General features: G+C 39.3%; 1 protein-coding gene across 1 annotated transcript; it reads left to right on the forward strand.

Moving 5' to 3' along the window:
* Positions 1-1,987: 1,987 nt before the first annotated feature.
* Positions 1,988-11,357, forward strand: LOC140240657 (uncharacterized). Its single transcript, XM_072320411.1, has 8 exons — positions 1,988-3,926; positions 4,290-4,557; positions 5,536-5,603; positions 6,636-6,779; positions 8,516-8,598; positions 9,448-9,568; positions 10,345-10,470; positions 11,208-11,357. Exons 1-8 carry the CDS (start codon positions 1,988-1,990, stop codon positions 11,339-11,341), a joined length of 2,883 nt encoding a protein of 960 aa, XP_072176512.1. The 3' UTR covers positions 11,342-11,357.
* The last annotated feature ends 1,135 nt before the right edge of the window (positions 11,358-12,492 follow it).

The following is a 12,492-nucleotide window of genomic DNA, read 5'->3' on the forward strand; positions in this document are numbered from 1 at the left end:
CACATAGTCTACCTGCTGCTAGAAAGGCCAAAGCGCTGTAAACGTTGGCCCCTACAGTGTACCTGTGTATCCTGGGTGTGGGACTGGGTCTGTTTACCGGCTTTTAGTGAACGTTGGACTCGAGAATAGTCGACATTCTACCCATGCCACCCACCCCCTCGTTATATGCATCATTATGACAATCTCTAGCTAGTTAAACAGTGGCAAAATGTTTGTCTTGTCTTGCCTATGTTATAGAGCCTAGAGTTCTACCTACTTTAATTGTAGGCCTAAAGGCTAACGTAAGTTACACTATAAGCTGTAGACCACTCTACGACTAGTAACTGCGAAACACACGCCGATCGCGAATTTAAGCGTTCTCATGTAATATAACTGTGTACAAGGAGCGCCTGGGCCGGGGTTATACGACTAACAGGTTAGCAGTTCACCAGTAGTGTACTAACTGTAGTAGAAGACCACGAAAACGTCGGATCCCCGGGAGTTCTGTTGTTGAACTATTGTATTTGCAATGCACCAAATCCTACTCCTCGTAGTAGCTCTTTTTAGAAGGAAGGTTCGAGATTCCAGTTTTCGGTGCAAGCTGTGTTTGAATTATTCATGTCATGTCATGTCATATGTCATATGTTATATGTCATATACAACAATGTAGCTTGTATGTCATATAATATTATGCCATGTGTCATTTGTGGAGTTTAACTTGGAAAAAAAAAAAAAACCCACACATTATTAGAAACAACGGTCTCTGATAATTAATTCAAATATCATGTAAATTATTGTAAGTTCCCGAAGTTTGATGTTTGCAGTTCTTTATTACTGGTAAAGCACTGGTAATGGTACATCCGGTATGCATCTTTTCAAGGTGTTACAATTATCAAACCAATCAAACCGAGCATGATCAATCCTGAGTACTGTATACGCTGTTATTTTTGCGTACAGATATTTTCGCAAATAACGAGGTCATAGACATTTTCGCGTGATGTTGTTTTCGCAAATCTACGCCGACGCTTACGTTAATGCTCTATTAACACAGTGGATGGAGACATTTTCGCGTGTTGTTAAATTCGCAATCCAACTTTGATTCGTGAAATTCGCGAAAATTAAACCCTCGCGAAAATAACAGCTTATACAGTAACACTATCTTACAACACTGCTGTACATGTAAATGTGGCAGCAAATATTACTTTGAAAAAACAGCTGTTGTAATGCATATGCCATGTTTATACATGCACATGCACAGTGCACCTGCTCAGCGGCTCATTAAATGCTGCGTAATCTGGCTGTTTAAATCATTTCTTTGAATTGCTTCAAGTTCATCTTCATTATAGTGGTTATCTACTACAGTTACCAGTGTAGATCTTCATTTTTCTAGAGTGCATTGCAAGTGTTGGTGGCAGTACTGTGTAGACTATGCCTAATCTAAAGAATGACTGATTCCCTTTTCAGTTGCTTTGAACGAGTTGACACAGCTAGTGCAGCAAGATACAAATACATACAACAAATATGTAAAATTTTGCTTGATCCATGTTATTCTTACTTATGTTTTGACCTGTCTGTTTTTCCTCATTTTTCATCTTTCCTTTCATCTCTTCCCTGTGCGCTTAGAAACATTGTATTAAGCGCCTTACAAATGTAATGTATTATTATTGTTATTATTATTATTATCACTGCGAGCTTAGCTATGTACTAAAAATGAGGGGAAAATACAGTGTTCATATTGTACTTACTGTGATGCAGATCTACCAAATGTTTTCATTTTTCTTTGTAAAGATTGCATCAGTCAATGGCGTGTGCTATCAGAAAAAAAAATTGAGTTAAAGTGTGGGTTTTTCTGCCTCAATCCCCTTCTCTAAATTGAATATGAGCCAGTTTTCTCTTTCTTTTCCACAGAATAGCCGTGTAGAATAAAGTGTTTCAGCCCAGCATGATCCCAGGAATGGTGTAAAGCGAAGCATCAGATGTCAATCAAGGAATCAGAAACTGCGCTGAAATGGATGCTGAAAATGCTGGAGATGTTGCCCATGAAGTTGGTGTGGAGAAAGATCTCAAGCAAATAAATGATGGCCTAGATGTGAAGCAGAAAATTGACAAAAACAGTGATGATGAGCAAAAGACGGAGAGTCATGAAAATGCTGATCAGGTGTCGACTCCGCCTGAAAATGATGTGCAAGCAACTTTAGAGCAGGAGGGGCAAGGGGAAGTAACTGAAATGCATGGACGAACCGAGGAGGACAAGGAGGAGGCCAAAGGAGAAAATGAAGTTGATGCTGAACCACCTGTGGGTGGGGCAGGGGAGGGTGATGGAGGAGCAGGGATAAAGGAAAGTGTGGAGAACTGTGATGCAGCGGGACAAGAGGATGTCACCCAGGATGGAACTGTTCACAATGATGCGGAATCCACCAAGGTCACCACAGTGTCCTTTGCCAGTGAAGTGCAGGTCCTGAACGAAGACGAGTTTGAGGACGTTCATTCCATTGATGCTGGGGGAGACAATGCAGGAGATGTAGGCCTAACCACTGAAACACTGGATGTCAGCCATGATAATGGAGAGGAGGAGGAGAAGGAGAAACAGGCTGAAGTGATAGACGGTGTGGATGATGTACCAAATCTTGGTGGAGGAGAACAAAGTGGAGAATCTGGAGGTGTGAAAGAGGCTGAAGAGAGTGCACAGACAACAGGGGAAGAAGCTACTGGGGATGATGGTGCTGTCAATGTTTTGGTGGATGGTGGGGAAAATGGTGCATGTAACTTACCTGAGGATCAGCATGTGACAGTGGAGAGTTGTGACACCCTTGCTGCAAATGAACATGAACAGGCTGAGATACAGACTGATTCAGCCCCATCCCTTCATCTTGTGGAAAAAGAGACTGGTGATGGTAAGGAATCACTGCTTCAAGAGGCTCAAGTAGATAAAAAAGATGAATCAAATCCAGAGGATGTAGGTTTAAGTGATGTATCTAATCCTGCAGAAACTGGTCAAGAACCGACAGATGATGTGAGTGCTGAAGCAAGGGATGATATCCAGGAAGCAACGCCAGCTCAAGATGTTTCTGAAGCAATGCAGGATACGGCTGAACAACAACCCGTTGATCCTGAGCATGTAGGTGAGACAGCAGTTGAGCAGCAACCAAGCGATGCAGCTATGAATGAAACTTTGCAGCAGTTTGATGCAGCTGAACCAGAAAAAGATGATGCATTGCCCATAGCAGAAGGAGACTGTGGTGACCTCGCGGATGGACAGCTCCAGCAAGCAGATGAGGGTATTGATGAGGCGGGTATCTGTCGTGGTGAACCACAGGAAGCTGTAGTAAATGAAGGGAGTACAGCTGAATTGCTTGCAACCAAACCTGATGAAGATAATAATGGGGTAAGTGAAGACCATGCACAAGAAGCTCAGATTGGGCGACTGGAAGAAGAAGGCAATGGTGACAACATGCTAGGTGAAGTCGATCAGGAAGAGCTCCCAGGGAATCATCCAGCTCTTCATGATGCAACTGCCGTGGAAGATGGCCAAACAGAAACCACTGCGGATGATCACAAAATGGAACAGGAGGCAGATCCAAACATGGCAGCTGAGAGGAGTCGGGAAAGTTTTACTGCAGAAGTTGAAGGCAGATCAGAAACCACCACGGATGGTCGTCCCATCACTGGGGCACCACCAGGCAATATTTCTGAGGTGATGGAAGAGGCTTCAGTACTGCCTTTGGAGGTAGACATGCCAGAAGCAGAAGGCGATGTCCATGGATTTGACATGCCACCGCAAATGATAGCCCCTTATCGAGAGCCCCTTCCTCCAATAGAGCTTGCCCAGGATTCCAGAGACATTGCAGACTCCGGAATGGATATGAGGGAAGGTCCAAGCCCATTTGAGGTGTTTGCTAAAGTCAACGCGATGCACAGTCATGATGGGGTGCCTTCAATAATGAGATGTAAGTATCAACAGCACCTAGCAAGAAGGCTCATTACAAACTAAGGGGTCAAATTCTTCAGAGTTACATGATGATATGCATTGAGTTGAATTCTTAATACTTACAAAATTAAATGCAAAACACAAGGATTATGTCTAAAGAATAAATGCTACAAATATCAGTGTAGCTAGTAATATGGTACAAGTAATGTTACCTTGGATAAGCATTCTAACTTGCTAATCTTTTATTTTTACTTAATATTGTCTTTTTTATTTACTGTCAAATGTAGACTATCCTTGTAGCTTGGGGCAGAGGAATGTGTACAGTGTCATTAATATGTAAGCCATGTAAATGTTTCATTTTATTTGAAATTTTTCTGGATAGCCGATGGTATTCTCCCGCAAGGGATGTCCCCGCATCATCCGCCGTACTCGCACAGCGACTACAACCCACAGTCCCGGGGCGTTTCTAAGCTGGAATCCGTGAGTCGTGGGACCAACCTCTCTCGAGTGCAAATTGCCCGCATCCCCTCGCCGCCAGCCCACGTCAAGGCCCAGATGATTGCTGATGAGGAGCGGAGGGCATCCACCCGATTGTCCAATCGCCTGCCTCCGTCTGTCATGAAGATGTCCACTGTGATGGTCTCTGCAAGGTGACAATCTTGAGTTTTATATTCCTGTTGATCTTACAAATTCTCAAACAAAGCAGTTTAACTTTGGGCAGCACTGTTACCTGTTTCTGATAATGAGATCCCTAAAGATATCATGTGATATAGGTCAAAGCTGCCAGCACTCAAGAAGGGTCAGTGCAAGGTACAGACAAAAGTGGTACCAATTCACTTTGCGAAGTGAATTGGTGCAGCTCACAGCCTTGAACCAATCCCATACAACACTAATTCTATTCTACAATATCTATGCGTTGGCCCCTAAATGGTGGAGGAGGCACTGCACTGAACGTTTTCTCTTTCTGTCTTGACAAGGGTTGTTGCACTTTGGCCAAAAATATAATTTTTCAGTTATATCCTCAGCCTTAGGCCTATCCTCAGATAATGTTCAGCAGTGATATATCTAGAAGGAATCGAAGTAAGGAAAGGTGATTATGTGGATGAAATACGAAAGAGAAAAAGTCTAATTTTAAGGTGAAAAGGCACTTGTTGGGCAAGAAGTATCATATTCCATTTTCTACTATCCTTTTTTATGGGGTGATTAGTATCATAAAAGCAATACTTTCACATAGTCACTTGATGTTTTGTGTTTGTTGTAAAAGTAGCTGAAAAAAGGAATAGACAGTGGTTTTGCATTGACAGGTTTTCGGAAATGTAATCATGTATATCAGTAGGTATATAGGTATTATCCATTGCTTTCATGAAGCGTACCTCATGAAATAATATTAATCATTGGTGAATATAAGTGGTGAGTAAAATCAAAATTTGATCAATTAACATTATACTGATTCATGTCAATACAAAGAGAATGAAATGGTTTTGAAAGCTTTAATTCAAAAGCATATTTTATTTTCCAGACTAAATGCCACATTTTACTACATTAGGATTGCAAGACATGTAGACAAATGCTAGTATATATCTGAGTATTTGATTGTTAATTTGTGACTCCTTTATTTGAAATTACAGGAAGAAAGCAGTGAAACACAGGCAAGCCAGTGTGTATTATGAAGAGAAGAGGCACCAAAAAGTTCTGAGTAAGTGCTAGAAATTAATTTCCATGCCATGATCATATCTTGTATGGTACATGGCAAGCTTATTTCATTCAGTGCGGGCCCAGTGTGCTGTACCACTACACCATTTTGTGTTTGTTACAGTTGGGAGAAAATTGAAAGCTAAACCATGCAAACAGTTTGTGCTGGCTTCGGAGAGTATCAAAAGCAGGCATTATGTTTGTCCAGTTTAACTGTCCATCCTTTTATGTGTAATCATTCATGTGTGACTGTTGGAAGGTAAATCAGAATGATTTGATTCTTTATCACTTTAAGAGGCACTGGTCAAATGCCATAAAATCAGTATCAAAGACCAAATTTCCATTTGTCAAGAAATAATTAGTGCAAAATTGACAAGATGGGTTGAACTTTGCACAAGAGGCCACAAGAAGGTAAGTCCCGTGTTTCAATTGTGATGGATCTAATTCCGTTCATATTCTGTCATGGGTCACCAGCTTATTGTATTGTTGTCTTAACAAATGGTGAAGAAGACAAATTGCCAGACATATTTTTATTTTGAAACGAAGGGGATGCAAGAAAATGCTGCCAAACTTGATATTGTTATTTTGTATCTATGAAAACATCATTGTGATTTTTGCCAAATCAGCCAAACACTGATTAAAGTGTAATCTACAAAAGAAAGTAAGCTTTATTGTGCACTAGTTTCCATGTGAATTTGATTTGGGCTGTTAGTTTTTCAGGTCCATTCGTTATGAGAAACGAAATCTGAGAATCAATGAAGTGCATTGCAAAGTCTGCAGCCAACAATAAACAAATAGACATGAGTATACAGGATACAAATATTTTCAGAATTCAGGATTTTTTTCAGATATTGAAGTTGCTTTGAGTGACAGAGTAATGTCAACAGTATGAAAAAGAAAAGATTTAGAATGTAGCGTTGTTCTAGTTACAATAAGGTGGGTTTATTTGATGATATCCTCTAACTAACACTGGAAGTTCTCAATCTTTTTTTTCTCACTCTGTTTTTGTTTTGTTTTCATGATGCCTCTCTTATAGCCTTAGATGAATGCATCAACAGCCGACCTCCGATGCCCTTTGACCTTGATGGCCCAGGCCCATGGTCCTACTCCCCAAGGAACAAGCCGCTATACGAAGACAATGCACCAGAGTATTCCTTTGGAATGAAGTTTCCGGAAAGAGGTCAGAACCTTCTGGGAGCTCTTTCATGATGGCATGTGTTGTATAGACAGGGTGTTCAGAAGCAAAAAAAAAAAAATTATACTAGAACAGTATAGCTATACCAAAACCGTATAGCTATACAATGAATTTATACGTCTGAACACTGACTAACAAAACAACATATCGTCTGTTGAGAATGAGAAGGGCGTTAAGTGGTCGTGAACACTATGGGTTTAGTGGCAACTTACGCCCTTATCATTCTCAACCGACGATATAACGAAACAACGTATAGCTAAAGGACGGTCAGAGCATGAATTTGAACTAGAATTTAATACCAAATCAGCATTTCATCATGTCCATTATGTGTCTGAACGTATGACGACCATAGAAAGGTATAACTGGGCGGGTCTAATGGGAGCACGCAAGAAGGGTGACCCTATACCCGTCGCTCATGACCATGACAACATGCACTGTGAGAAACTGCACATCTATACATGTTTTCCAGAACGGTCAAGATTAGTGTCTGAACAGTCTGTCGGCTATACAATGATTCTTTGTGCATCGCTTTTTTTTATCGAATTTTGGTATGAACTGCCTTGCGTCTGAACAGGGGGTCTGTGTTGTAAAGAGAAAGTGAGAAAAAACAAAGAAAATAATGGATCAAAGAGAGCAGGTGCAACCAGCTGAAGAATGAAATCTTTAAGAGATCCTTGGATAATTCTTAGTGCATCACTATAACAGTTGTCAATGTAGGAGGCTGGCTCCTGCCACATCATGATCTAAAGCCAGTCTTTGTGTGCCATATATAGAGAACCTCCTTGAATGATAATCTGTTCCATCTATTCAAAGCAATTGTGTGTAGTGAGCTCTTTGTAAAAGAGAAAAGCCAAGCGTATGCCATTTGCCGCTCAAAGCCTTTTGAGCGAGTTATTGATTGCTCCCACTATCGTGCTTTGTGTAAAGGCAAAATTTTCACACCTCTTAAACAAGTGCAGTATTTGAGCATAGCACACAAGGAATTAGGAGAATAGACACTGATGTGAAATGATTAGGCTCAAAATGATCATTCGTGTTGTCAAGGCAGTTAATCCCATTCGCTATTCTGCACTACTAAATCAGCTAATGAGTTAACCCATCACATCATTTGAAGGATGAATGTTATAGTAGACTTTTGCAGTAATTGAAAGGACATTACCGTAATATAATGGGTAATTCTTTACTTCTTCCCCTGACACTCATCAGTTCAAATGTATCAGTATTTTTCTACCATCCTCGTAACAAATACTATCTTTCAGATGAAATTCCATCAAAGTTTGATGGGCTTGCTGACTGATACATATGCACTTTTTTCAGAACAGGAAAAATGATACCAATTTATGAAGTAATTAAGTGATGATGCCAATGTGGGACACTCTCTAAAATGAATTGTCATAATCTATGCTGAAAATTGAGTGACAACTTGTGAAGCATGCAGAAATGTGGCTCAAAAGCTGTGTAGTGCTTACTTTTGCGTAGTGGTGATGCGTCAAGTCTTCCTACTGCAGAAAATTCAACTTTAAGATGTGCCTTATAAAACCTCAAAGTACTTTGAATCACTCATATGACAGATGATGACATTTTTAAGGATTACGTCTTCCTCAATAGTATTTCATCCCTTTGTATGAATCAGAGAGCGTATTTGCTCGTATGCCAGTCACAATCTGTATTATGATAATTTTCCTTTTGTTTTCCTGGTTACTTCCCATTTGTACTGCTAGGTGGTGGAGGAAGGACAGCTTATGCCAAGACCTGGTTCAACAGTCCAAACAACTTTACCAACAAGACTAGATTTGAGAGAAGAGTAAGTGGACAAGTATAGCTTTTGATATTACAGTATCTGCTGCTGCAGTATTGTTCAAGAGTAAAATAAGATTCCATGTTTTTTGTTGTTGTTTTTTTCAATTTGTAAAACAGATTACATTGAGTATAAAAATCATAGAGTTGTCGTTAGAAGTGAACCCAGAAATTCACACAAACATTCAGCAACAGAGAAGGTTGACAGGGTTTTTTTTTTTTCTGATTATATACAAATTATTCAGTTGAAGCTAATATTCCTTTGAAACCAAATTCATATGCTTCGCAATTACCCTGGAGGAATTGTTTGTTTGCTTGTTTGTTTGTATGCTATAAAGCTCAGGATCATGTTTGGTTGTTTGATAGATAAAGACAAGAGATGACATGAAACAGAGCCTCTTTGTTGACAGTATTCTCATTATTGTAGCAGCACTCCATGTGGAGGTATTGATTCTCTTGGATGAAATGAAAATAAGTTCGTTCGATCTTGCTGCTTTAAAAATGTGTGCTTTTGAGAACAGCATTTCACAGGCAGCCAAAGGTAAACTTTTTGATGTAGGTTTCATTTTTGCTGGAATATGGCAAAAACAGTCAGCAAAAACAGTGTGCAGTGAGTATATAAATTCATGAGTTCAGTTCATTTTACTCCACACTCTAGAAGGTGTTGCAGTACACCATATCAATGACAGGGAATTATTGTAAACCATGTTTGTGCAAAAGGCTCTCATAAATATTTCCCTGTTTTCATCCCAATGGCAATAGTATATAGTGTAGATGTTAAAATTTACAGGTTTTTGATGTAAGCATTACTGCCAAATCTGAATGATATTTCTGTGATGTCCTGTGTGATCTGCAGTGGCCCTCTCCAAACAACTATGGCGCTGGGAAGTCACTCCTGGGCAGAAGGATCGCGGACAAGCGCACTTTCCCAGCATTCAGCATTGGTGTCAAATCACAGTTTTCTATCAGCAAAAGAGGTGAGTTATTGGAGAGATTACAAGCATTAATGTTCACACATTGCCCTGAAGAAATTGTGCATGTTTCTGTAATTTTATAGTCATCTTTGTAAGTTTTCATAGACTAAACAGACAATGCTTTGTTAACAATGTACATCAAGTCATGGGAAAGAGATTTATGCTGCCTCATATACCTGTATTCTCTTCTTATATTTAAGATACTCACTTCAGAAGTAGCACTTTCTTTTTGAAACAAAATATAGAAATAAGGTGTTTAAGTCTCTTGTAGTTTTTAATGAAAAATGTTGGGATGGCATGTACAGCTATTACAATTTATTTACACAGGAAAAGGTTTTCTACCTATGTTGATATTCAGGTGGTCTCTCATTCTATTTTGAGCAGTATGTATCCTTAGTCAGTGAAGGGGTGAGTGTAAACTTCAAGGCAATGCACTTCATTGTTTCTCAGTCCACCTTCATAGACATGTGGATTGAGTGAATGCAGCAATTTTAGTAGAACACATAGTGAGAGTTTGAGGAAAATTGGACAACCCGTTCAAAAGTTATGAATTTTTGAAGTTTCTGCTCAGTCACTGCTAGAACTTTTGAACAGATTGTCTGATTTTCCCCAAACTTTCACTGATGTGTTCCAATAATATTGCTGCATTCACTCATTCCATATGTATATGAAGGTGAACTTGTCCTTTAATGCAATGGTGTTACCTTGCCAGTGTCAAGCTAATGATCAACCCCCACCTAGTCACAGTGAATTTGTTTCCCTGTACGTCTGTCACACAGGATCAGAGCATGAGCCTGGTCCAGACCAGTACCAGCGGCAGCGCTCAGATCCACTCATCTTTCGGAGCGCCCCATCCTTCAGCATGGGAACACGCCTTGATAGGGTGCGACTGTTTGGGCAACCAGGTATGGTGTAAAAAGAATATGCCAGTGTCTCCTGTAATACCCCTCGAATAATGAGTTTGCATTCTTAACAGTCTTGATTTTGTGTGTATGTGTGTGTGTGTGTGTGTGTGTGTGTGTGTGTGTGTGTGTGTGTGTGTGTGTGTGTGTTTTAAATAATGAATGAGTTTCTAATTGCAGGGAAGGAAGATCATTTACCTTCAAGCCCCAAATATTTTTTGTTTTAAGAGTTTACTCTGAGAAAATCTATTGTATGCCATTATAAATGCATTGAAGTTCAAGTCCTTCACATTCTTTTAATGGTTTTAACTCATTTTAACAAATTACTGTAACACAAACTTGGCGTAGACAGACATGAGTGTTTTTACATTATTTGCCATAATATGCTTCAAATGTTCAAAAAAACTGTTTTGTGGCAAAATATTGATGGCTAAAATTCCATTATATCTTTTGTCTAAATTTGGATACATTCTTGCCTAGAGTTGCATGGAGTCTTTTTCCAAACTTATCTTGGAACAAAAGCAGATTATATATGCAGATTTGTGTTGTGTGATTCTCCCACAATTTTATTTAGATTTCAAGTACTTTTTCAAATGATTAGCTTAATGCATAAACTCCAAATATTGCATTTATGTATACAAGATATAGCAAATTGAACCATTTGAACTGATTAAGCTGGTACATGCAAGCTCTATTTTGTCATTGATAATTCTTACGAATCTCTTTCTTTTGTCATTCAGAAATCACTCCTGCTCCAAATTACTACAACCCCCATGTCACATACACGTCGATGAAGACATCTTATCCAGCATTTACCATCCGCGGTGTCCGCAAGCCAAAGAACCATGCCTTGGGACCTCACGCCACACTCTGAGGGTCAGTTCACATTTGAAAGATTTGCTGCTTCCCAGTGATTCACACCTTGCACATGAATCTCTAGAATATGTGTTTGATGTATACCAAATGCTAATGCAGATTAGATGAGGAAAGGGGTTATTTCAGAAGAAACTATTCAATGTGATTGTACACTTCACCTTGAGAATAGCTGAATAATTATTTGTCTTCTTATTGACAATCTAATTCATTGTGATTTTTTTTATCATTTTTTTTTTTCATAAGCTGTTTGACGTGTATTCCTGCATTCTAATCCAATCTGGGCACATTCACTTGCAACACATGATTCGTTCACCTGAAGTGAAATCAGTGCTACCTTGGGAAATTACTTTTGTCTTGTGAAGATGTTGACCATTGCTGTGAGTTCTGTGACGATAGGAAACAAGTTAATCTTTTGTCTCGCGAAGAAATCGTAGTAAGGTGTACAACGTTTCGCTCGCTCGATCATTGTACCTGACGAAGCTCAGCAGTAGCGAGTGAAACGTTGTACACCTTACTACGATTTCCTCGCGAGACAAAATATTAACTTGTTCCCTATCATCATATTTTTGTCTTGTCAGAGCTATAATTTTGGCACTTCATGCTAACTCAGAATTTGCTAGTGTTTCATATGGAGCTCAGTGTAATCACCATACCAAAACCAGCTGTTTTTTAGGGTACATTGGTTGTTTGCTTTTAAAAAAGCTATTTGTCTTCCATGTCTTGTACTTGAATGAACCGTCCACAATCTGATCAGGGTAATATGCATCTGTTTTAAACATGAGTAATTACTCTTCTACGTGTATTTCTGTGAAACTGTTTTGAAAATTGATGATGTTCATTGATGAAATCCGCTCCAGGCACAAAGGAATATTGTCAAGTTTTTCGTTTGTCTATTTTGGTGAATATATCATATGTATTTGCCGTGAGAAGATTTGGACCAGTAGTTTAGGAACCAAACCCTAGATATTGGCTACTATTCAATCAAAACCAAAGAAGCAGCCAAGAATAGGCCATGAAACAATTTTCCTGTGATTCTCGCCAGACTAAAAGAATGTCTCGTTTTAGAGTTGGCACAAGATGCAGATCGACAACATAGTGCAGCTATCTTATGCAATCCTATGTTTTTTTGATGATGTACAAATTGAAGTC

This window comes from Diadema setosum, chromosome 17 (genome assembly GCF_964275005.1).
Source record: "Diadema setosum chromosome 17, eeDiaSeto1, whole genome shotgun sequence".
NCBI lineage: Eukaryota > Metazoa > Echinodermata > Echinoidea > Diadematoida > Diadematidae > Diadema > Diadema setosum.